At 43.8% G+C, this 27,426-nt stretch overlaps 1 protein-coding gene across 2 annotated transcripts in view; it reads right to left on the minus strand.

Annotated features, from left to right (window-relative positions):
• slc6a8 (solute carrier family 6 member 8) overlaps positions 1-27,426 on the minus strand; it is a 30,274-nt gene continuing 2,848 nt past the window's right edge. The window contains exons 1-13 of one of the 2 annotated variants that reach the window (XM_077004069.1): positions 27,292-27,413; positions 20,663-20,794; positions 20,300-20,564; positions 19,584-19,716; positions 16,332-16,466; positions 15,184-15,287; positions 14,727-14,851; positions 7,639-7,751; positions 6,523-6,660; positions 6,099-6,201; positions 5,843-5,943; positions 5,405-5,575; positions 1-4,226 (exon numbers count right to left, since the gene is read on the minus strand). In XM_077004069.1, the coding sequence (XP_076860184.1) occupies positions 4,086-4,226; positions 5,405-5,575; positions 5,843-5,943; positions 6,099-6,201; positions 6,523-6,660; positions 7,639-7,751; positions 14,727-14,851; positions 15,184-15,287; positions 16,332-16,466; positions 19,584-19,716; positions 20,300-20,564; positions 20,663-20,711 (1,578 nt within the window). In that variant the 5' untranslated portion in view covers positions 20,712-20,794; positions 27,292-27,413 and the 3' untranslated portion in view covers positions 1-4,085. Of the gene's footprint in view, positions 4,227-5,404; positions 5,576-5,842; positions 5,944-6,098; positions 6,202-6,522; positions 6,661-7,638; positions 7,752-14,726; positions 14,852-15,183; positions 15,288-16,331; positions 16,467-19,583; positions 19,717-20,299; positions 20,565-20,662; positions 20,795-27,291; positions 27,414-27,426 lie in introns of those variants that run through there. The other variant, XM_077004068.1, reaches the window with a different exon arrangement.

The raw sequence follows: 27,426 nt of genomic DNA on the forward strand, positions 1-27,426 counted from the left end.
AACTGTTTCCATGGAGTTAGATTTATTGCCATTTGTTGCGCTGATATGAGTGAGAGGATCTTTAGCACAATCACAGTGATAAAAAGCATGAAGCCCTTTGTACATCATGAGGGATAAGATCAGTGATCAACTCCAGTGTGCTAATTAACACTTACTGTACACATTTTTTAACTTCTATTATTACTACTTAAGGTTACAAATGGAAGACCATGGTTACATCTCATAGTGTGTCACAGAGCACAACAATGGAAATGTTCAATGGGTTATTCACAAAGTCAACATGGTTTGTGAGAACCTTCCAGACAGTATCCTAACCCAAAGCATTTTGTAGTCTACTACTAAATAGAATTTAGTCTACTACTAATTAGATGTCCAATACCTATGACCTATCCACTGTTAACCTAGCTGTATGATCATTTATTATCCATATTAACCTATGTTCCTTCCATTATGAACCGAGCTGTATGATATAGTTTATTTAGCAGGCTATTCCCCCTTTCAGATTGTGTGACTTGGATACATCTGTTTGATATAACAACACTAAAACAGATGACCCTGTTATTCTATCCTATCGCAGTTAAACGCATTACATTAACATAGTGAGATATTAGTACATTTGAAGAAAAAATAATCCATTTTAGGCTGTAGACACAGCATGTTAAAATCTGACGATGTTTGTTGCAGATAACACACTCTTAGATAACGTTCTGATTTCAGCACAAATTTTTGAAAAGATTGTTAGGTTCTGTCTTTGGTTAGTTCATGGTAGTAGATCTATTTTTTTTTTAAACGTAGGGTATGCTAATACTGATTAATTAATAGCACTTCAGCTCTTAAAACATACCAATTATACTTTTAATCAGCATGATTTATCATACATTTTAAAGTTTGAGCTGCCTCTATAGTTTTATTTAAAATATTTTATAAGAATACTAAGCAAAATGTCGAGAGCTTTGTTGATCAGAAAAATCTTTCCATCTTTTTGTTAAAATGCTTACACAACTAGACTACCAACACCCTACAGATACTGTCAAGAACAATTTGGCAGAGCACAAGAAATGAACTTTTTTTCCCCTTTTTGGTTCTGTACATTTAGTTTTTGTTTTCTACATACAATAACTACATAACATTTGAGTCAACTGATCAACCCAGGTCCCTATTTAGATGAGAATGATTGTACTAACTGAAAGGGGGTGGTGTGTCTTTAAACAAGCCAGTGTCAATGTCATAATACACCTGTGATCGTCATGGCTATTTCTATTGGTTTTGGTCTATAACCTAAGCTATCAGAAGATGCATGTTAGTCCATTGTGGGGTTTGTTGACTTGGTGAGCAGTTTAGGGTGAAAATGAAGGCAGAAATAATAAAGCAACCTGTTTATCATACAAAGCAGAACTCCAGATCTAATCAAAGTTTCTTCATAAAGATCCATTTAAAAAATCTAACTGAATATATTTTATGGATGAATGAAATTCCAGAATTTGTACAGAATGGTAAGTAAAATTAAAATGACATGTCCTGATCTGGTCCCTGGGTTATCGGTTGCAAATACTGGAGTTTTAACAAACACAACATACACACAAGCTCTTAATAATAAAGTCAATCAAAAGTGTTCTGTTAAATTCCTCTCTGCAACAGCAGTGGAACACTTCCACCACACAACTCCCTTTCCATAGTTCATCATTATCAAAACTTCATACTGCCACAAACCTTTAAAATATACCACGCAAAATATTTAATACATACATACCATTTATATGCACACATGCACATACAGTGTGGCCAAAAGTATGGGCACTCTGAGAAGTCCATGAAGACATGAAGATGTTGGGCGAACCGCCCAGACTGACCTCAGACTGCTCTGACCTTAACTGAACAGATTTTGGATTAATTAAACCATTACAAGCCAGGACTTCACCAGTGCCTGACCTTACAAATGCTTCTGCCTTAATGGGTACAATTTCCCTCAAACGCACTCCAATATCTTGTAGAAAGCCTCTCCAAAAGAGTGAGGGCTTTTATTAGGAGAGGGTGTTGCCTGTGGTATTAGGATACCCTAAAAACTCATAGAGGTGTGATGACTGGGTGTGCACATACTTTTGACCATTTTGTGTGTGTGTGTGTGTGTGTGTGTGTGTGTGTGTGTGTGTGTGTGTGTTTGAGTGTGGTGTAGGTCAGCAAAATAAATGCCTTCACAAAATAAATCTCTGATTTCATTCACAATATGTAAAATAAAAAATTAAAAAACACAAAAAAAAAATATCTTACTCTAACACGATCAAAAAGTGCTAGCAAGATTATTTTACAACAATGTGCAAATGTAATTTGAAGTCTGATTATTATTTAGTCTAACTTTACATTTTAATCATTTCTATGGTGAAATGGCTTATCGTGTTCTCTGCAGTGAGGGGAAAGGGTAGAATCCCCACAGCCTTGACGTGGTCAGCTCTCTGGGAGGCCTGCGATACACTTGGCTATTCATCCTCAGTGACGGGCTCTCAGGTTAAGACAAACAATAAAACACAAAGATTTGGCAACCAAGCACGTCTGCTTGGCCTCCACTGTAGAGGATTACTGCAGACTCACCAGTGATTGACTCAGTCTTTTCTCTCCCCTGATACTCACAAACAGGGCCTCCACTCTGTTGTTATGGCAAAGATTCCACTAAATGTTTGAGTGCTCTCTACAGCAAGGGAATTGTGATTCTTCATGATGGTGACTGAAATATCGGGGCTGCTTTTACCTAATATGAAGCTCGGACTCTTTCTGCAATGTCTAGCTAGGTTTAAAATGCTCCACAATGTTCACTTATCTTTGAGTATAATATAAAGATCCTATTCAGAATAATGCAAGAATGTAAATGCATTTTACATGATAACCATTGCATCTTTGAGCTGACTTTGAAGTCTAAGCTCAAACTGTATATTTAAAACATCCAATATTAAATGAAAACAAAAAGCACCGATGATTTAGGTTTGCATGCACCTGTCTTCAGTTCCCCAACGCAGAGCTGTATCCTCACACATCTACTGAGACTAAACTGTTTTGAATGTTACTACTGACCAAACACAAGTCACAGCTACAGTATGCTCTAGTTAACAAGCCAGACAAAACCCAGATTGTTCATGGCACCAAATGCACTCTCTGACCAACACAGAGAGCGCTATTTGGCACACAGGTTAAACTGAAAAAAGTGTTTGGTACACAGTGCTAATGTCTTACGTCTTGCTTGCAGGCTTGAAACGTAACATCTACAGCACTAAACATGGACAGCTGTAAGCTGCACAGTAAACTAAAAATGGGGAGAGAGGAACAGTAAAACTATTTTAATAGCTAACCAAAATCTTGTTCTCATAAACTTGAACACATTTGTATTCTATAATACTGCATATGTAAGGATGATTCTCCAGAGGATGATTCCATAGATAATGAATGTTTGCCCTTTTAAATGCAGTGAACCCAAATATGTATATGTTTTGTTAGTCATTAAATAATCTTTAAACTGAGCTGGACTGGCAACCGGCTTTTCTTTGTAATCTCCTACAAACTCTCTATGAAGTGTCAGTGGAAAGGAGACGTTGGCAGACTGTGAGGTGACTGTGGGAATTCTGCCCTGAGGAGGGGTGAGGGGGTGAGGGGTGAGGGGGTGAGGAGGTGAGGGGGTGAGGAGGTGAGGAGGTGAGGTGAATAAGGTACATTTAGACTGCCATGTCATTTAGACTGCCAAGTCATCACCTGCTGGATGACACGCCTTCTCTCCCAACACCCCCTGACCAATGACAAGCTGACAGCTTGTGTAGTGTAGTGCATGTTGTATGGACTCATATTAGTAAGAGAAAGACTATCAGTGAGAATCACAGCAATGCTGGCAGGTATGTGGAGAAGACTGGATTAGCCTTCATGTGAACTCTTTGCACTAATGAGACTTTCGAATAGTTCAAAATCGGTGGAGGTGCAATGAAATTCAGGCAGTGACTATGAGCAGCTTGCCTTGGGAGGACAGGTGTGTGTGTGTGTGTGTGTGTGTGTGTGTGTGTGTGTGTGTGTGTGTGTGTGTGTGTGTGTGTGTGTGTCCCACATCCGTCCTACATGACGCTCTCAAAGATGATCACTTTGTTCTCCTCCATCCCTGGAGACAAGGAGGAAAGGCTTTTGATGTCCGTGTCAGGTGCCATGTACTCCAGGTGATGTGCACCCCATACAGGTTTGGTCAGATGTTCCCAACGCTGTGGAGGAATGAGGAGAAGAAACACGCCAGTTAGCCCAACCCTCTCTTTACCACACAAGGTTTTTTTTATCCCCCTGCAGTCCTGTGTAAACATAAAGGTGTGGGCTGCAGGAAAGCCCCTGGGATGCCAGATGGTGTATTTGTGATACGAGCTTAACTGCACCCACCGTTCAGAACACAATGATCTACAGCTATTCACGTCACTTTTCTGAAAATGCGACGGTACTTTTCTGATCCGCTCCTGCTGCCCCTGTCTGAAACCCCCGGCCCTCTGCACCTACTGGGAACTACTTCACCACCTACGCAAGGCTTTACTCGCTGCTCTATCTGCGCTTTATCGGTAGACGTCTGCTCGGCGTTCATGGAATGCAAAACGAGTCTGTTCTGAATGGAACGCGAGCCTGTCCTCCCTATGCCCCAAACGAGGGGGAGCGGACGCTCCTGGCTAGAAAACTCCACCTCTCTTTTTCAATGTCTCCTGGGACTTTTATTTTATCCATGAAGTATGTTGTAGGAGTTTTCCAAAATGAGTATTTTCCATACATTCCTTCCTCTAAGGACTTTGCACATCTCTATGTAGCTGTCAGTCAGTCTGTGTCTGAGGCTGAACACCATTTCAGAGAAGCATTGGGTTCTATTTTTAGAGGAAATCAATAGAAAGCCATTAGCCCACTTACCACAGTTAAATACACTGCTTTTCATATGAAACTGCCTCTGTGAAACTGCCAACCCAAATACATTATTTAACCAAATGGCTCAGTTACACTGTTGTCTTTAGAGAACTTGTATGCATTGGCATTTGTAAAACACGAAAAATATGTGAATTTGCAGGGAATCGTGTGCACAGTCTCAATGTAACGTCAGCGTAAGTCCAATTCAATTTGTGCAGAACAAAGTAAATTTATCCAGAGTTAAATTTATCACAGCAAAAAAGAATCTGACTAAGCTAGGATTAGGGCTGTCGGCTAAGAAACGACCCCACAGACATCTGACCGAATCCTTCACGGTAAAAAAAAAGAAGTAATATTTATAAATGTAATATGTGTAGTATGTAAGTACTGCTCCTTTCTACCTTTACTGCAGCACCAAATGACTGATTGTGAGAATGGTTCAACGACCACCCCCCGTGTAGGTGTGTGTGTGTGTGTGTGTGTGTGTGTGTGGGCGCAGACCCACCTCTCGGAAGGTTCCCTTGGCCCCAGAGAGCTTGTAGAGCAGACTAACAGGAATACAGAGCATGGAGGAGAGAGCCATGCACCAGCCAATCACCTCCCCCCACCAGGGGTACACGTACACATTGTTGTAGGTAAGAGGCTTGTAGTTCAGCAGATGAAACAGAAATATACCCTAAAAGAAAGGAAAGAGAGAGAGGCACACATCCGTGTAAATAGGGGTTAATTTGATGACTAAGCATATGGACCTCCCACTGTATTTAACACCGTTTGTGAGTTACTGATTGTCTAACAACAGCAGCTGAACAACATGACTTCTTTTCATAAACTGGGCATAAACATCAAGTGTCCTATGAGTATCCAGTTTGATGCACATTAGTATTAGAGCAGGGAAGCAGCTGATTGGCTGGCCCAGACACGGAGGCGGTCAGGTGACCCTCACCATGCAAACACATGGAGTAATGAAGGACCAGCACCACTTCATCCAAGGGAAAGGCCGGTAACCAATCATGCGAGCGATGTCATCCATGAACCTGTCAGCACCTGTGGACACAGGATAAGCGTGTGCATGAGTGCACATGCTCTCAGCTGGAACGGGGCGGAATGTTCGGCTCGTGACGCAATGCATCGTGGGGCCGTGAGGAGAAACGTCAGCAGAGGAGAGTTTGCTCGGGTGACGTGAGGGCTGTGAGTCTTACCATAAACCCAGGCGACAACCACGCATTCCCAGAATGCCTGCCACAATAGGGTCATACCGCTGGCTGAATAATAGTCAAACAGCTGGAAGACATACATCCCTCCCTGTAAACACACATACACACATACACACACACACATGCACATACACACGCACACACAAAACAAAAGGTCAAGCCCATCCAAATCATAGATCAGCCTCAACATGTTCAGTTCTCATAAGTACAAATGTACTAATGTTTCACAGTGACTCATGTCACACCCTCAGTTAAGCTGACCATGAAGGTAAAGCTGCATACGTGAGTCACCTGACCAGAGTTGTGTTAAGATCATCTCTGCTCGTATCTCACAGTCTCTGTTATCTGGGACAGCTATCCCACCAAACAGCCTAGTTACGTTAATAAATACTGTACAGTGGTCGTTTACCTGTGTAACCATGGAGAGATCTATAATGAAGCACAGTAAGCAACAGATCGCCACGGCGATTTCTCGACGGTAGCCCATGTAATACTTTCCAGGGAAAAGGTCAAGAATGCCAGTTACAAAACCCTCCACGCCAACAAACTGCAAAAGAGAGGAGCAACATTTTAAACAGCATGAACTCAGAGACTGAGTGGGCCAGTCTCTCTTGCCCACTGGTCAGAACAAGTGTTGTGTCTTGGCTTCTGTCTCATGGTATAACTGAAGTGAATTTAAAAGCACAAAGCCATAAATACAGTTGTTTTAAATGAGCAAGAAAAACATACAAAATTCCAGTTCCATGAAAACCCTCCACCCAGAGTGAAAGAGGTCGTCAGCGCTAGCCCTTGGGGTGTTTCTGAGCTGGCGTCGGAAACTGTTTTTTATTTCTTCTTTTTTTTATTTCTTTTTGTTTCGTCTGACCTTAGCTCCGTTAGTCAAATCACTATGACTCACCACACTCTGCTTGAGCTGAGAACTAAACACCCGCCCCAGATCTAGTAGCCTTCAGATCTGTGATCAGACTCTGTGAGCTGAGAACTAAACACCCGCCCCAGATCTAGTAGCCTTCAGATCTGTGATCAGACTCTGTGAGCTGAGAACTAAACACCCGCCCCAGATCTAGTAGCCTTCAGATCTGTGATCAGACTCTGTGAGCTGAGAACTAAACACCCGCCCCAGATCTAGTAGCCTTCAGATCTGTGATCAGACTCTGTGAGCTGAGAACTAAACACCCGCCCCAGATCTAGTAGCCTTCAGATCTGTGATCAGACTCTGTGAGCTGAGAACTAAACACCCGCCCCAGATCTAGTAGCCTTCAGATCTGTGATCAGACTCTGTGAGCTGGTACTGGCTCACGTGCTGCCCTTCCTGTCCCACGACACTGACCTGGTTGTCCAGTGAGAATCAGACTCAGTGGACAGTGACCTGACTGTTCAGTGAGAATCAGACTCTAGGGACACTGCCCTGACTGTCCAGTCAGAATCAGACTCGGGGGACACTGATCTAACTGTCCAGTGAGAATGAGACTCGGGGGACACTGATCTAACTGTCCAGTGAGAATGAGACTCGGGGGACACTCACCTGACTGTCCAGGCCCAGCAATAGCAGCATGAAGAAGAAGAGAGCAGCCCAGACTGGTGCCACCGGCATCAGCGACACGGCTTTGGGGTACGCTATAAACGCCAGGCCGGGCCCTGTGGGCAGAGCAGCAGTGTTAGAATGGCTCAGGGACACGGGCCAGGGATGTGCCCGCCACTCACCACACACATACACACACAGAGCACCGACTGCACATAGACAGAGAGGGGGAGTGGGGGAGGAGGAGAGGGAGGGAGAGAGAGAGAGAGAGAGAGAGAGAGAGAGAGAGAGAGAGAGAGAGAGAGAGGAAGAAGAAGGAGGAGAAGATGAGGGGAAAAGAGAGAGGAAGGAGCACCTAGATGATATGCAACCAAATGAAAGATTTTTTGTTTTGGAAGAAAAGAGGGATTTTTCTCGTCTGAATTTTGTTTTTTTTTTTTTTGTTTGGGATTTTCCTCTGTTTTTGCTTTTACAGTCAGGCAGGTTAGTCATATGACACTCTGTGATGTCTTTCACTGGGACATGATGATTACGGGCGTTAGATTATAGCTGATGTTGAGCACTGCCATGCTTCTGAGCAGGGATATGATTATCAAACAAGATTCGTTTAGCACAATTTGTTGGGTTAAATTCGGAGCAGCCAATCAAAGACTATAATAGTTAGTTACCACTGATTAACACAACACACGGGTCAAAAGGTATTTGCTTTAGATTAGGGAAAAATGACAAATTTATATGATTTTTGTGTAACTTGAATTTGTACATCACCAGTGGGTTTACCATTTAATCACTGCTTGATATAATTCTAAAACTTGTCTTGAGAATGCTTGCTTTCCACTGCAGTGCGCTACAGAAGGCCGCAGCTTTCAGAGTACAGAAATACAGAGCCATGGGGCATAAATGCTCATGTTTCCCTGAAGATTCGGTTAAATTTAATATTCAAATAATCTGATGGAAATATCTGATTTCTTCACCTAATAACTGACAGCTGGTAGAGAGAGAGCTGTGCTGCAGCAGTCATTACTGACTCAAATAAAACCAGATACATATTATCACAAAAACATAGCCCAAGTCACGTTTCCCATTGCAGACCTCTGAGCACACAAGACGGAATCCACGTTCTGACTCTAGCACAGCTTCCAGTAGGTCTGTACCAGGTGTTTAAAGTTCTTGATGGCCTGACTGTATTGGAGGGTGGGTTAGAGCAAGAGCGCGGAACCGAATCATGGATTCAGAGAGCTGGGCTGGAAAAATCAAGATGAATAGGACTAAATAACAATGACCTCCCATTATTCAATAGAGAACTGAACATAGAATGACAACCAATCTCACGGGTTAGTGCTAGACATTGTTAAAGTGTTTTGTTGTTGATATTTTCATTTTTAGCATTATTATTAATATTATTATAATTATTAATATTATTTGGATTTAGTAGGATTCTAACAGGTCAATGGAAAAATACTATAGATTTGAGTTTTCACCATGCTGGGCCCTGTTTCTGGGTCAGACAGCTCTGGGGCTGATGATTAGCTACACTAGGCTAGGCTGACTCTACGCTAACTCTATCGCAAGATACGAGTGTCGGGTGTCTGGGCTAAGCTGAGGTGTGTCCCACAGCTAGGCGTAAACTCTCGGGCTGGGCTAGATTAAGAGGTGTAAATGCTGACATTAGATATCAGAAGGTTACCTGCTTTGGCAGTCAGCTCCAGGACCCCTCTTGAAAACGAGATGTGCACATCTCAAGAGGCAAAGTTCCTGGTTAAATAATCCTTAAATTAATACTTAAAGCCAAAATATAGATAATATAGAGATATAAATGAATAGATATGAATCACAAGAAATAGAACGGGACTGAAGACATTCAAGGATCACTAGTAAAATCATCAAAGGCATGATGGGAAAATCTGGTTGTCCGCCAACTAAGTTCTGAATGGATTCTGGATGAGAAGGGAAATAAAAACGCCCCTGTAGTTCACGCCTCTACATAACGCACACATAACGACACGTGAGCAAACGTGAGATTCCCCTCCCTGGAGGACACACACAGCACAGAACATACATGTGGGACTCACAGTCACACCACAAGGACAGACAAGGGCTCATATTCACACACACACACACACACACACACACACACACACACACACACACACACAATTCTCTTTGTATCACTCTCTCATACTAATAAATATACCTACAACCACACACACATGCACACACACACACACACACACACACCCATAAATAAATACAGTACTATTCTAAAAACTTTATTATATGAAAAATTATATAATTATATAAAATTATATTTTAAAAAATTATATTAAAATTCATATATGAGCAAACTGCAGCTGCACACTGAAGCCAGAGTCCAATGCAGTGGCAGCAATGTTAGAATATTAGAATGAAGGTGGCATTATGGGCTCAGCAGCATGACTGATTTATGAAGAGATACAGCCTTTCTCTCTTCCGCATCTCTTCCTCTCTCTCTGACTCTGCATCTCTCTCTCTGCGCCTCCCTCTCTCTGCATTTTTCTCTCCCTCCCTCTCAGTCTCTCTCTCAGCATCTCTCTCTCTCTCTCTCTCTCTTTCCACAAAGAACATGCTGTCCTTTTCCCAGACACAAGTTCACTGGTGAACTGGTCCTCCACTGCAAGGTAAACGATGTCCTAGAAAGTTAGTGTTGCATGCTGGGAGGATGGGCTCACCGCGTCCCAAAATGGGTGTCCAGTCCTCGCCAGGAGCAAGGTATGCTGGGACATTCACCTTTCCCACATCAATGGATCTCTTCACCCCTGAGTACTGCAGTTCTTTACATCCTAAACTCATATTGCTAACTGAAACATTCTGATCTATGGTTTATTTTATCCCTATTAACACCCTTTGTGTACTTTACTTCAAAATCAAGCAAATCTAAATTTGTACATAAAATATTAGTTACAATGTGAGTTTACTTTCAGTAGAATTAGACCCATGGCATCCAATTAAATCATAGGATTGATGATAAAGGTCTAACTAGGAGACATTTGCATACAGTTGTGTGGGTGGGTAACGGTTCAATTGCTTACACTACATTTCTCTCTACTGGTCACACTACATCTCTCTCTTTACTGGTCACACTACATTTCTCTCTTTACTGGTTACATTACATCTGTCTTTACTGGTTACACTACATCTCTCTCTACTGGTTACACTACATCTCTCTCTACTGGTTACACTATATCTGTCTTTACTGGTTACACTACATCTCTACTGGTTACACTACATCTCTCTCTATTGGTTACACTACATCTCTCTCTACTGGTTACACTACATCTGTCTTTACTGGTTACACTACATCTGTCTTTACTGGTTACACTACATCTCTACTGGTTACACTACATCTCTCTCTATTGGTTACACTACATCTCTCTCTACTGGTTACACTACATCTGTCTTTACTGGTTACACTACATCTGTCTTTACTGGTTACCCTACATCTCTCTCTCTACTGGTTACACTACATCTCTCTCTACTGGTTACACTACATCTCTCTCTACTGGTTACACTATATCTGTCTTTACTGGTTACACTACATCTCTACTGGTTACACTACATCTCTCTCTATTGGTTACACTACATCTCTCTCTACTGGTTACACTACATCTGTCTTTACTGGTTACACTACATCTGTCTTTACTGGTACTGGTTACACTACATCTCTCTCTATTGGTTACACTACATCTCTCTCTACTGGTTACACTACATCTGTCTTTACTGGTTACACTACATCTGTCTTTACTGGTTACCCTACATCTCTCTCTCTACTGGTTACACTACATTTCTCTCTACTGGTTACACTACATCTCTCTCTACTGGTTACACTACATATGTCTTTACTGGTTACACTACATCCCTCTCTACTGGTTACACTACATCTCTCTCTACTGGTTACACTACATATGTCTTTACTGGTTACACTACATCTCTCTCTTTACTGGTTACACTAAATCTCTCTACTGGTTACACTACATCTCTCTCTACTGGTTACACTACATATGTCTTTACTGGTTACACTACATCTCTCTCTTTACTGGTTACACTACATCTCTCTACTGGTTACCCTACATCTCTCTCTCTACTGGTACATCTGTCTTTACTGGTTACACTACATCTCTCTACTGGTTACCCTACATCTCTCTCTCTACTGGTTACCCTACATCTCTCTCTTTACTGGTTACACTACATATCTCTCTACTGGTTACACTACATCTCTCTCTACTGGTTACCCTACATCTCTCTCTACTGGTTACACTACATCTGTCTTTACTGGTTACACTACATCTCTCTACTGGTTACCCTACATCTCTCTCTCTACTGGTTACCCTACATCTCTCTCTTTACTGGTTACAATACATCTCTCCTTACTAGTCTCCAAATCTCCTGGTCTATGTGTTTTAAGTTTAATATGTTGAACAGCTGTATCAGGGGATTATATTTCCTCAAAAACATGTATTTGCAATAGTTTTGTTAATATTCCTTTGTGCTATAAGTATGCCATTTCAGATATTATAAGAACATAATGCTGTAAGAGTGTAGTCCAGTACAAACCAAGGTAATGCAGACTCAGAGTTTAACAACAGCCCACTCTAACGTGCTTACATGACACCTGAATATGTGGATTCATTATATGTCTAATCAACCTACTCAAAACATCAGCTTCATGGGTGAACTCAAACAGAGGAAAATCCCTGTTTTTGGAGTTGTTTCAAAACAGAATAATATAATGGTTGGTATAGCATTTTTGTCATTTATAAGTTATAAAATGCGTTTATATGTGAATGTTATAAGTTATGTCTATATGTGGATGACTTAAAGAAAATCAGACTAAACAATGTAATTCAAAGTCGTGCATGACTTGCATGTTATAAGTTTTTTTATGATTGTCTGCATGCATGGACACTGTAGCAAAACATGCTTGGTTGCAAAACAATTTCACAATAAACACTAAAATCTCTGGTGTTAAATTACTTTCCATCTTAACAGAACTCTACAAGATCATTAGCACTCTCGCCAATGTCTGCCTAAGCCTGTCAATTGTACAACGGAGCACACCTGTAGTGCATGGACGTTCGTCATGAAATTTCCGTTAGTAGTGGAGTATGGATTAGAAAACAAACATTAGAGAGACCTCACAGAGACTGCTCTGTGAACACCACGTGGTGAGAGGACCAAGGGAACAACCTTATGCAGCTCTCTCTAAAGGACGTGGCTGGAGAACGTTACTCCTTCTCCATCAAAAGACAGAACACGTGAGGCACCAGAATGCCAGGCTAACCGCTGGCTAACCGCTAGCTAACAGCTAGCTAACCCCAGCTTAACCCCAGCTTAACTTAACTTCATCACGATTACTCAGGTCAAACAACCTGAGTTTACTGTCTGTGCCACGCTCATGTCTAAAGACTCGTGGAGACCGAGCATTTAAGGTGGTTGCTCCAAAACTGTGGAACACACTTTCTCCACATTTAAGATCAGCTGACACTGTAGATACTTTTAAAAAACAGCTAAAGACTTTCCTTTTTACGCAGGCATTTAGTTAGTGGTGGAGGTTGCAGCCGTTGACCTTGTACACTGTATTTTATTTCTGTTTTATAGTGTGTGTTTTTGTGTCTTTGATTTATTTTATTTTATTTTCCGTTGTAAAGCACTTTGTGGCTTGTGCCTGTGAAAAGTGCTATATAAATGTATTTTACTTACTTACTTTACTTACTTAACCTCTGGCTACCCCTGCCTAACCTGGCTAATTCAACTTAACCCCTGGCTAACCCAGCTTAACCCCTGGCTAACCAATGGTTAACCCCTGAAGCTTCATAGCTCCTGGAGTTCTACACCATCATGAACGTGACAGATGTAAAATTGTGACATAACACATGATCTTCTCCTTTTCATTCTTTCTTCATCTTACTTTCACAGTTTGAATCTAGACGATTATGAAAGTATTACGCTGTAGTTCATGGGCACTGTGATGAAGTCAGATGGATGTACTTAAAGCCTCTGTTTTTAAAGCCATCTGCTGTTAGGTATAGCGTGGCCTTCATCACACGGGTGTAGTTTCGGATGAATGCACAGTGATGACGGCTCTGACACGAGCACTTTCCCTCAGTCAAACACACGGACACACCAACAGGAACACCCATATAAGAAGACACTCGTGTTCACATGTACACACATGCACACATACAAACACACACCCCACACACATACACACAATAGCATTCTCTCATGACTTACACATACACACACAATAACATTCTTTCAGGCCTAAATACTTAAGCATACACACAAACCAAACATGATAAAAAAACAAACTCTAAATTACATCAGCATACACAGATTTAAATGATTATATCCTCACACACACACACACACACACACACACACACACACACACACACACACACACACACACACACACACACACACACACACACACACACATAATCAATCCCCCTCAGTAGTCACATTGACAGTATTTTCTGACATTTCTGAATTTTTCTTTTACAAGGCTGTAAAATATTCACAGTAAACAATGTAATACATGCAAAACATCACCAATAAAATCAGTACCTGTAGCTTATGAGTAAAATCAAATTTTTAAAACATCATTGTCATTTCATATATCACATGCCCCATCATACAGAGAGCACATATTAAAAATGCACTCCCTAAATAATTAACCAGCCTTGGCCTCAAATCAACATTCCTCTGTATGTACTGCAAATAGCCAGAGGGGCTGAATTATTTAACAGATTGACATCCATCAAGGGGAAGAGGCTAGCACACGAGAGGCTGGAGGGGCAAGAGGGGCTGGAATGGCTCCCTGGATCCAGTCTTCCCTCGCTAGGCCCAGCTCCCAAAATCCAGGCCCCTTCTGGAATACACCTGATGCAGCTAAGCAGCAGACGCCCGTGTGCTGTGTTGGCTGCGTCGGGCGTGGTTCTGGAGTGGTTCTGGAGCTGGGAGACTGTGGGGTGGACAGCTTTGGACCACGCCATACATCCACTCAGACAGCATGCTTTTAAAACACTCAGCAAGAGCTTTATGGCTCTTACCTGACTCAGCCACTTTGGAGATGTCCACGCCCTGCTCGGACGCCATGAAGCCCAGAATGGAGAAAACCACAAAGCCAGCAAAGAAGCTGGTGCCACTGTTTATCAGCGCCAAGACAAAGGCGTCCCTGACGAAACAAAACAAGAGTTGAACTATTGACCCCACGTGTCCAGTGGCAGGTGATCTGGGCTGGGCCAACACGCAGCTCATTAAACATCACACAACACCCATGATATGCCATGTCTCTAGAAATGTAAAAGGAAGTGGTTTTACCGTTCATTCTAATGAGACGTCTTACCCACGATGGCCGTGTTTAGGCCATGATGTGAGAGTTCATTAAACCCAAACTGTGATAATGGACAGTAATGAAGGACACACAACCGGAGCGGTGGATGGTTAGCCCCGCCCCCACAGACTCAACAAAAGCCAAAAGAGGCCAAAACAGTGAAAGTGACTTACTTGTAGCAGTCATTGTTGAATCGGTTATAACTGCCAAGGGCAGTCAGGGCTCCGAGCCCAATGGCGTAAGAAAAAAATATCTGAGTACCGGCATCGATCCACACCTGAATGAGAGATGAGAATCAGTCAATGTTCTCCTTCCATGTTAATTAATGCAAATTTAAAAATAGAAATAAAATTATCAAATAAATACTGTTTTGTTACTTAAAAGGAAGGAAGACCCAACATGGACATCCATGATGGCACATCACACTTCAATAATCACATCAGGCTTTCCTACAGATTCTAGGAGTGGGCGCGTCAATGTGATTGACATTAATTGTGGCCACTTACCTGCTTTTCTTATATAAGCTAAACCACAGACAGATATGTGAGCCTGCATTGCTACCTATTTAGCAGTTTTTTACTGGTATCCAATTAATTTAATGCTGGTTTTCCCTTGTTCATTCTGTGAGACCTTGAGGAAGTATTTTGTTTTACAGGTGTTTTGCTTGATTTCCCATCCCACTTCAGCGAAGAGCAGCAGGTCAATAAAGTTTGAAAGCTTCTTAAAAATTTGCTATTTTATGACCGTGGTAACCTGTCATCTGGAAAAAATAGATCTCAGACCAAAATGTGGGCACCCCTGCTGGAGAATTACGCTCACCATGCGCTGATGTGGAAAGTGTTACATGGAGTAGACTGTTTGCTTGAGAAATGTTCATTTAAAAAGATGATGAGCATAAAGAGAACTATCAGAGGATAAACAGACAAGCAACTGGGGTGAAGAAGGCTGGAAAAAGGGAGAGGGAGAGGGTGAGGGAGAGAGAGATAGGAGGGGTGGGAGAGAGAAAGAGGGAGAGTGGGAGAGGGAGAGAGAAAGGGAAAGAGGTGGGAGGGGTGGGCTAGAGAGAAAGAGGGAGAGTGGGAGAGGGAGGGAGAGAGAGAGAGGGAGAGAGAAAGGGAGAGAGGGTGAGGGAGAGAGGTGGGAGGGATGGGAGAGAGAGAAAGAGGGAGAGTGGGAGAGGGAGGGAGAGAGAGAGAGGGAGAGAGAAAGGGAGAGAGGGTGAGGGAGAGAGGTGGGAGGGATGGGAGAGAGAGAAAGAGGGACAGTGGGAGAGGGAGGGAGAGAGGGAGAGAGAGAGATTCATTAACTGTAGTGGACTCACCTGTGGCTCTCCTAGCTTTGACCAGTCAGGCTTAAGATAGTACATGATTCCATCGTAGGCCCCAGGTAGTGTGACTCCTCTCACCAGCAGAATGATCAGGACCACGTAGGGGAAAGTTGCCGTGAAATACACGATCTGCAACACACACAGCACAGCCGTGAGGAAGAGGCTTGCCCAGCCAGCACCTCTTCATCACCCAGACAACCCACGACCTTGGTATGGTTTCAGCGAGTCCTATTGTTTTGGCGCTGCAAAGCTGCAAACGGCCTTCTTAGGACACTCGGCTGGCTATTCGTTAGGCAACAGTCCAGGACTGCACGAGGGCCTTGGCTACATGTAGCCATTTAGCGATAGAAAGCATTATCAGCAATTTCAGTGTACTTGATAAGGTGGTGCTTTAGCTGAGAAGCCGTGTTATCGCTCTGGAGTCTGCAAGGACAAGGGCGATCACATGGCGCACCACCCGCCCCACACACACCACCCGCCCCACACGTATGCAGAGACAGCCACATACTTTCCTCATCAGATCATCAGATCAGTGCACGGAGGGGCCGCCTTATCTAATCAGGGCCAAATTTGAAATAACTTGAACCTTGCACTCAAGCGATGCGTGGCACGGCGTTTTGGTGGAGAACATTCTCAACGACACTTCGTTCTCTGCCTCTCTGTCTGTCGTCTTGTATTGTTTATTTTTTAAATGATGCTCTCTGGCACAGGCTCTGTTGGCAGCAAACCTCTGCCTGACTCCACCTGCTCCCCCTGCACGTCCTTCACTCCAGGCTGGGCTGGACTCAGACCTTCTCAGGCAGGAGGAGGAAAGAGCTGAACTCCGGCGGGGGCGACGCAGCCCGAGTACAGGGACTCTATTCAGGACGCCCACTTCAGCTGCCGCGCCTCGTTCGGCTCACGCCCCCCCACCTCCCCTCTCCTGTAATGTCTAGCCAGCACTCCCTCGCTCTCTTTCAGCAGGGCTACATCACGGCGCCATAGAGCCATGCTGGACTTTGATGAATACTGACCCTGACCGTGGACCTCAGGCGCAGAAATCGTGACTCGAACTTTCCTTGCACTGCTTGTGAAAGACTTCAGTATGAAATGTTCTGTTGTTTTCTGTGTCCAACTACCACCCCTCTCCCTGTCATATCTATCTATCTATCTATCTATCTATCTATCTATCTATCTATCTATCTATCTATCTATCTATCTATCTATCTATCTATCTATCTATCTATCTATCTATCTATCTACCTTGTGTACTTTACCACAATGTTGAATATCTCTCTGTACAAACGCATGTATATGTATCTGATGTCGAGTTGTAGCTATGACCTTGACCTTTAGCCTTGACCTTTAGGCAGTTGTGTCCCGACTCAAGGCTTCACGGCCGGGCTTGCCCGGGGTCTGTCTGACATGCTCCCAAGAATGGTTACTGCACTATTGCAGTGTTACAGTTATACCTCGTTCGCCGGGGACGCCCAGGTCACATGAACAGTTTTACTTAAACACAGAAGCTATACAGTGTTAGCAGAGCACGCCCGCGCTGCCATGACTGTAAAATAAAGCTCTAAAAAAACACGGCTCAGATCTTTAGCAAACAGTAGCAGCTCACACTCCTGTCTGTTCTAATCAAGGCTAATCTGGCCAACTGTTTCTGCCCCTCATATAAATTAATCTCTTTCTGAAATAGCCAATTAGCTCAGTGGGACACCAGTTTGAAGGGAGGGAATCTAAGCCCATTGAAGTATTTCCTTTTATTGACAATGTATGGAATATTGCACACATACATATCCACACGTACATGCATGCACATACATACACACACACACACACACACACACACACACACACACACACACACACACACATAAACACCCACACGCACACTCACAACCGCACACACACATGCACACACAGGAAGATGTGAGTTAACATTAATTTTCAAATTGTCATGTTTCTTTATGGCGGTAATAACCACGTCTATGGTAATATACACTACGTCTCTAATTTTAACCATTTCATGTGCACATTTCTTTTTAAGGAACAACTCAAGATGGCGAGTGTAACACAAGCATGTGGTTGTAAAATCCATGTGGGAGGAGAGGGTAGCTGCACAGGCCCCAAAATAAACTTGAGTCATTCTGTTGGTCAGGTTTCATATGTCCCGCCTCCCCCAAGAGGAGACTAGCTGGCATTTGGCCATCTGCACGAGAGCCTTGTCACGTCCCACTGCAGAAATTCTCTCACCAGTGACCAATAGCACAGCAGATTCCTGACAGAGCACTCTGTTATATGTGAAGCCACTCCCCCTTAGCAAGTGACGTTGCCATAGCTACGTCTCTGCCAGGCTTCTGTGCTACCGTGGAGATAAAGCAGTGGGTGGAGTTATGCAACGGAGAGTCAAAGGACAAAGTCACACTAGTCTTTCATTTGATTACACTACAAGGATGTAGTAAACTAAAGCTATTAAAGTTGTGTGATTTTATCTTTATGTGCAGTATGTAAAAAGCAAAAAAGGTTATTAATGTGTAAGGTGCATGAAACATTGAAGCTGTGAGGTCTTGATCTATATAAGGTCTTGGTGAGATTCAGCAGTTTTTCAGTTGAACATTTCCATTGGATATTTGCATTAAAAAGTGATTTACACACTGTGGGTCTTCACGTCATATTTGCAATTATAATGATCAGAGACACAGATCAATGCTTTCAGCATAACAGATGGAGAGTGAGGATGGACAGAAAAAGAAATGAGAGAAAGAAAGGATTAAGATAAAAGGCATAAGAAGAAAGAGGAGCAAGAAAAAAATGAGAGCAGAGGAGACGCACGCAGAGATGGAGAGCAGGGACGGCTGCTTTTAATCAGAGCACGTGTCTGTTTTATAACAGCGTGGAAAGCATATAGGTCTGCAGTAGGGATCAGGGGGCCTCTACTAGCCTGAAGCCATGAGTGTGTGGAGAGACGGAGAGAGAGAGCGAGGGAGAGAGAGAGGGAGGGGGAGGGAGAGAGAGGGAGAGAGAGAGAGAGGGAGAGAGCAAGGGAGAGAGAGAGAGAGAGAGCGAGGCAGAGAGAGAGGGAGGGGGAGGGAGAGAGAGGGAGAGAGAGAGAGAGAGAGAGAGAGAGAGAGAGAGGGAGAGAGAGAGCAAGGGAGAGAGAGAGAGAGAGCGAGGCAGAGAGAGAGAGACTGAGGGAGAGAGAGAGAGGAGGGAGAGAGAGAGAGGCGGAGAAAGAGAGAGGAAGAGAGAGAAGGCGCATACCTTCCCCGTTGACTTCACTCCCTTCCACACGCAGAAGTAGACCATCACCCAGACAGCCAGCAGACACAGTATGAGCTCCCAGTTGAGTTTGCCCATATCCTCCAGGCCCTCGGAGATGTTCAGGACCTTGTTCCTGCACGTGGGAACAACACTGCATGACACCACGCACGAGACCACCACTGAAAGGTCTTAAATAAACATAGAAAATAAGGAAAGAAATATATACTGTATGTAACCAAATCAAAGCCAAAAATGAGTTGCCTTGTTAAGTTTGCTCAAATCCGTTATGCACACAGCTGCTTTAATTAATTCTAGTTGCTCTTACTTAAATTAGCTGTGTAATTTTTCAAAATAAACAGCATGAGCAATTTCGGTCAACACACAGGGTTTTACAAACCAGAACACTTGGTTTTACAGGGTAGGATGTTGGCAGAATGTTTTACAATATCTTGATGTGTTTATTCTATATACAAATTCCAGAGATGACCTTTAAAACACAGACAGTCCCAAGCAGGCCTCCGCACAACGAAACTACAGACCAATGACAGAACACGGAGCCGGAGCACTCCGTCCCTCTCACGCACTGGTGCAAAGAGACGGACCCGTGTGCTTTTTTAAAAATTACATTTCGCACGGGACATTTTTGTGAGCCTGGACCTACTGCCACTGGGGACATGGTGTGAGACCTGCGAGACAGAGGACAGAGGTGAACCTACTCCCAAAACTCGATGATAGGGGAGCGTCCTTCTGCCAGTTCTTCACATGTCATGTTCCCGAAGTTGGAGGTGCCCATGCTGCCGTTCTGACAGTCCTCCCAGCGGAAGATCTCGATGCAGCTCGCCGTGTTCCACTCGTTGTCGCACGTCGACCACGGCAACGTGCTGCTGAAGGACTTGATGAGGTAATAGAAGCCCCAGGCCAGGACCATGATGTAGTACGTGTTACAGAAGAACACGATGACCATGGAGGCATATCCAAGCCCTGACACACATGAGCCAGATGTAAACAAACAGATGGATGTCTCGTGTTTTTGACACGGTAAACAGCAGGTGGTAAGGACGTGGAGAAAAACGTCAGACCTTTAAAGAGAGGTGCAATGTTCCACACATTGATGCTGCCCGCCTTCATGAACTGGCCTAGCGAGATCTCTAGGAAGAATATAGGAATACCCCCAAGAAAGATGAACAGAACGTAGGGAATGAGAAATACACCTGTGTGACAGAGAGAGAGAGAGAGAGAGAGAGAGGGAGCATGAGAGAAAGGGGAGAGAGAGAGAAAGAGAGAGAGAACGAGAGAGAGGGAGCATGAGAGAGAGAGGGGGAGAGAGAGAGAGGGAAAGAGACAAAGCAGATGTAACAACTCCACTGCTCAATGCAAAATCCAATTTGCAAACAAAAAAACATTATACAACATCAGACCATTATACAGTTTCCCCAACTTATTTGATTTAACTTATTTGATTTGCATATCAGTTTTGATTACAGAGTAAATGTACCACTGAGTACTGCATTGTTGCTACAATAAACTGTTAAGTGATTTAGCAGCAGTATTTTAGGGGAACCTACAATGCAAGTGCCAATCATTTTTCCCTGATCACATTACAATATGGACATGGATGTGATTTTGTAACAAGGTCGTTCCTGCAGTTGCGGCCGCGTTTAGCTCTTCATCACAGCTCGTACGGCCGGGTTAAGAGGTGAAGCCGCTTCCTTCCTGTATCACGCATCATTCAGAGGATGGAGTAACCAGCCAAAGACCTCTACCCCAGTAACCCTCTAGCTAACGGATCTGGCAGTGACCTAGCTCAAGCGGCGTGGGAGGGTGTGTGGGCGGGGCCACAGGAGGAGGAGGAGGAGGAGGGGGTTGGGCTTCAGGCATGAACCAGTCGGATGCAGTGGCAGCTGCCCTAATGCAGATTATCCAGTGAACAATAACACTGAATGAAAGTCCTGATGACGTCACCCGCCACCCACGGGCCAGAGAGATAGAGAGAGAGAGAGAGAGAGAGAGAGAGAGAGAGAGAGAGAGAGAGAGAGAGAGAGAGAGAGAACGAGCGTAGAATACACTGCAGAGCCGCTCGCACCATGTGGCGTGCTTGCGTAACACAGGCTGGTGGAAGCAGCCCAGGACTCTGCAGTAGCGTACAGAAACGTATGCGCACGAGCTGCTCGGGGTTTTGTTTCAAGATGGCTGATGCTGCAGCCTGAATGGGCTGAGCGGAAAATTACCAGCGCTCCTGAGTACGGGAGGGCTCTCAGTCACCAATGCGGTCACCGCAGTCAAAACCCAAAAGGGGAAATTTGGGAGGAGGAATCTGTAAAGTATAACAATAACGTATTTATCGGGGGGGGGGGGGGGGGGGGGGGGGGATAATGTCCTTCTGAGCGAGCAGGCATCTCTGGAGGCTTTTTTCTGGGCTTCTTTTCAAAAGGAATACCATTGTTGAGCTTCTAGGAGTTTTGGTAGGGACAAAGCCCTTTTGATAACGGCCCAGGATGAGGGGGCAGCCACACTAATGACAGTGTTCCAGTTGTGGGAAGCGACTGCGGCAGCCACCGGAAACCCCGAACATGACGTGAGGGGTGTCGATCGGAGCAACGGCAGCTCTATGACACACGCGGTCGTGGGCTCGGGCAAGCGGAGAGTAGGAGGAGGACGAGGAGGAGGAGGGAGGGAGAGAGAGAGGAGCTGATTTGCAAATAGAGCGTGCCTCAGAAATGCCTGATAGGGGATGATATATGAGAAGGTGACGGCCAGCCAGTGCAAAGAGACTCACACCTCAGGACAAAATGCAACGGTGTGTGTTAAGACACACACACACACAGTTTGGCATCGTGACTGCTTGGAAGATGAGAGGAACCTAAAGTGGAACATCTGACTGCGTTTAATAACGTCAAGCAATGTGATTAGGAGACGTGAGCCTGCCATTCGCCCGTCTCACTCTCTTTCCAGGACTGTTTGCCTCAGTCTTTATCTGCCTGCTAACAGTGTCTACAGAAGCCATAATCTATTGAAAGTGACACAGCGGACAAGATGGATTCACCAACATAAAAAACACCTAGAAACATTATTTGCATAGTAAATTTGAGAAATTAGCCAGCACTTTGTGACATGTTGTTTGAAACAGTTGGAGCGAATTGGAGATCTGGTCCTCTTTGACATGAGCTCAATGGGTGTGTATGAATGTTACACGGCGACACCTGCGACGCCATGCTGTCTTTTCCCACGGTGGGCGGCTCACGTGACACACAACACAAACCACATTATCGTGAAAACAGACGAAATGTGGTGTGGCGAAGGTACCAAAACCCCCACTATTCTGGACAAGCAACCGCCCGAATCTCTTTTGCTAATTAACGACGCAGGTTACAGGATCATCGTTTTTGTCTGGTAATTACAAGAACCGAGTGCAGGTTGTGGAACAGGTGTGAAAATGCAATCCAACCTCACCGAGCGCGTCGGTGACGATAGACGGCTATAAATAGACTACCTACGGCAGCGCCTCCCCCACCAAGCAGGCGAAGAGGGGGGAACTCAATCAACACGTTCAGTACAATCAATCCCTGCGGAATACATTATAATGTATGCCGGGGCAAAACAAAAAAATCAATTGGCCTTGGCTGCGCGCGGCAGAATCGTGACAGCTGGTCCTCACAGCTGGTCCGGGTCAGTCCAGCCAAAGAAAATGGCTCGTATACCGAGACCCGTTGAATTATTTTTTAGCATGAACTAAATTTAGCAAATTTAGCACGCATTGCAGTTCACACGTGCCCTCTCGCACGTGCCCTTTTTGCAAATGCAAATATGATTGCTCTTTTGGCTAGTTGCTTTGCTCCGTTGTATTCAGATGAGCGAATTTGATGTTTGCACCGAGAACTTCGAACATGGTGATTTCTTTTAGCGCATAGACTTCAACAGCTTATCAGTCCGAGCATTTGAAAATACAGTAATAAGCCCTTTAAATAAACATTCCAGTGCGAGAATAAACTCACTGTGAAATACAGAGGGTAAAATATGACACGTTAATGTGCTTATCTAGGTAAGCTTTGGTTGTGCACGTAGCCTATTCAAATATCAATAAAGCCAATGGGACAAAGATCAATGGCACAGATCCCATGCCAACCATGGCCAAGAACATGAAAGGTGTGCCTGCATCCAGCCATGTAGCACCAAGCTTGACTCACTTAAGAGGTTCTGGTCCTGGTGTGCCAGAGTCCAGCCCAGTCTGGTGACGTCCCTGCTCCAAACCTACCAAACCTAGTGGCGAATTAAATCATGTGCATTTGAGGAGGAGAACCTACAAGCAGGGCCACACTACTGCCGTTCAGAACGGGAGCTAGGTTCATTTCCTGTAGCCCTGTAGCTCCAGTCCTGAGGCTCTGCTGCCATGCACGGTTTCACGTTTTCCGTTTTTCACGGGTGTGCTGGAGCAGTGACATCTGGAGCCTGTGCAGGCCAGCGGGGCCCTGGGATGGAAGCTGAACACAATGACTGTAAATGACATGGTGGCTCAGTTTTTCCACCTAACTGAACCCGTCTGGGTTTGGACCCGGTCAGCAAAGGGATTAGAAGATTACCAGACGCTATTCTTAATCGCCTGTCCACACAGAGTGAAGGATTGTTGTCAGCTGGAGCAAAGGCCAGTCTCACTTCTGACTGCAAAGCACAACCAGGCCTAAGCCAGCGATGCTCTATCCAAAAGAACTTTAAAAGTCATCGTTCGCAGGGAAATATTCATACATTTGTAGTCATTTGCAAGAAAGGTTTTTTTCTAAATACTATAAATTATGTAATGACTGACAGGATTTTGTGTCATTCATATGTTTTTGCAAAGATCTAAAAACCTTAAGATTTACTGTTTACACTGTAGATGAGGCACACCAGTGTTCCAGTGTCACACCCACATATGTCTGTTGTGTAAGACAGACAGCAAACTGCTGCGAGTAAGAAGCAACAACAGGATGGCAATTTTTGAACTGTACATTTTTGAACACAATAATACACAGTGTATGAACTGGCTGTCATTTTTTATGTGTGAATGACATGGATATGAAGAGATCTGAGCGATATCCTCACGTCAGATACCCTGCAGCTAGCTCTGGAACTGGGCATTGACCCCACGGTAGCCGCTAGGAGAACAGTCAGTGAGCCTACTGCAGAGGTCATAAATCTACCGGCTATGGGGCTGCCGCGCTAGTGTGCAGGACGAAGAGTAGAGCCTTCTTCTTCCTCACCGTTTACGACCTGCTGCTGATCTACGGCTAGTAGTAAAGGACAAAAAGGAATAGAAAAGAACCACTGTGACCAATAACGGGAGGACGGAGAGTGACTGCATCTCTCAGAAGGGATGACTGATCTTCGTAAGTAGACTATAAGATTCAGCAAGGCCTTGGGTGTGGGCCTCGGTGTGTCAGAGCACGCTTGATCTGTGAGGAAACCAGTCAAATGACTGAAACAGTGTGTGGCAGAGGCAGAGGGTGTAATGTTTGACTTTTGAACATGATGAAAACTAACATTACGGCAGACAAGGCACTCGAAGGTCTTTTTCCTGTGAAGAGCAAAACACTGCAGTCCTTGTTCTGAAGCTAATGCACATTTTATTACCTACGTGGGCATTATTAGGATACAGATTACAGGGAAATGTAACATCTCATATCCTCATGTCACTCAAAGCAACTCAGTGCAGTGTGCCTGACCTCCCAAACAGAAAAGGCTGTGAGAAGGGCACTCAGTGACTTATTTAGTGCGCACAAGGGCACTAGGGAATACCATCACCCTAGTGGGATTGGAATGCCCCATAAAATAAGTTATTTCTGCCTAATGATATAACAGTACTGCACTATCAGTTGCTGGAACTCCACTAACAAATTTAAAACCATGCACAGAAGCACTGATTCTGGTATCTCTTCCACCTTAAGAACAGATAAAGCAGACCTACTAGACCCATGCATCAACAAGGACACATAAACTGGCAAGCCAACAAGAACACGTTGGCTTTATAATGAGGTGTCAGTCATGAAATACAAGACAGTGAGGTGCCGTGACTACCATGAGCCAACACAAATCAGGGTTTGCTGTACCCAGTAATATTTACACCACAATAGCCCCCTAACGCTAATTAATCATTATTAAACCCTTTAATGTTCCCTTCATAACTAGCTGAGTTATCCAAAGGCTACAGAGAATTACTAATGGTTGGAGGTGGCAATGGAGCCTCTCACAGGACCAAAATAATTCAATTAACCCAGGAGAGCTGAGGTAACAGCAAACAAACAATATCACTGCAAACCTGGTCAGCCTCCACAGTTGGTTATCACTGCAAATGATCAGTGTTGCGAATAACGCCGTTAAAAATAACGACATTAGGTAACGGCGTCATTTTGTCAGTAACGGGATAATATAATTAATTTTTTTTTCACAAAGATTTGGAATTTTAAAGGATTTTATCCTGCACTGGTCTGTGGATGTGCAATAAACATCAAAAGTTAAAAACCTTTCTGATCTACTCATTTCAACTGACTGTGAAAACTGCTTTTTCAAAAAATCCTTATTCATTGGCATATAACTTTTTTTTTACTAATGCAAATAGTTACTTTCCCTGATAACGAGTTACTTTTATTATAGAGTAATTGAGTTACTAACTCAGTTACTTTTTTGAACAAGTAGTGAGTAACTATAACTAATTTTTTAAGTAACGTTCCCAACACTGCAAATGATTATATGTGACCTTTCATGGTTGAAACAGGCCATTTGATGGTAGACAAAAAAGTTACATTTTCAGCTTCTGGTGCAATTTTACTCATGTCTTGGCTGGCACTTTGATCATATTAAATTAGATTATGACATTATATATCATATAAATACTAGAAAAAACGTTAAATATTTTTAACAACTGTGATGTCTCTTAAAACCAACCTGGCAGGAAGCAAAAAACGAACCTATCATACTATACAACATAAAAAGATGAGACTTCACTCATTTACAGTTGGAGTTCAGTGTCTCCAAGAATGTAGGGTGCGTGGTCCTTGAGTGGCACTCGGACCAGAACATTGCAGACACTACAGAACTACATCCTATGACATGGACTCAGTCATGGCTGGACCACTTTGCACCAGCCCTGAGTAACTCTGAGTCCGTACGCCCGGTACTGACATAAGGACAGGAACTGGAAAAGCACCATTTTCCTACACATTTCTAGCATTCTGCACAATGGAATATTGAGCAGATTTGAATACTTTGGCTGATTGGTTGTTTGAGTCATGGTAAAATACATAACTGAATAATGAAACCACGTTTGAGAACTTCAAAACGGGCAAACACCACAAACTCAAAATAAACACTAGTGCCCCATAAGCCTAGCCTTTGCAGACATGAAGAATGTGTGAGAGTGCTATTATTTATACTGGGAGGCTACCTGGGAGACTTCGTTTGAGTTGGGGGAACATTTCAGCAGTCTGTGAAAAATGCACTCATTTTGAAAACAGCTACACTGACTTTGGCAACTTGAATCAGGACACGCTTGCACGCTCTCTCTCTCTCTCTCTCTCTCTCTCTTTCTCTCTCCCTCTCTCTCTCTCTTACCCTTTCTCTCCTTCTATGTCTCTCTGGTAACCTTAGCACTCCTTGTTGGGGGTAAAACAAGTATTTTAGGAGAGACCTTTGAGGGAATTGGACAATTCTCACTAGACACCTTTATCAAGCATCTCACATTTCTCTGGCTGGCAGGTCCCTGTTGAATCGTTTATTGTTCTGGGAGAATTGATGCTCTCCGTGCCCTGTTCCCACCAGCTGGTCCCAACGCCCTTTTCGTCCACTGCAGGCAGGGGGCAGTGTTGTGGGGCGG

The sequence above is a fragment of the Brachyhypopomus gauderio genome, chromosome 4 (assembly GCF_052324685.1).
Source record: "Brachyhypopomus gauderio isolate BG-103 chromosome 4, BGAUD_0.2, whole genome shotgun sequence".
NCBI classification, from domain to species: domain Eukaryota; kingdom Metazoa; phylum Chordata; class Actinopteri; order Gymnotiformes; family Hypopomidae; genus Brachyhypopomus; species Brachyhypopomus gauderio.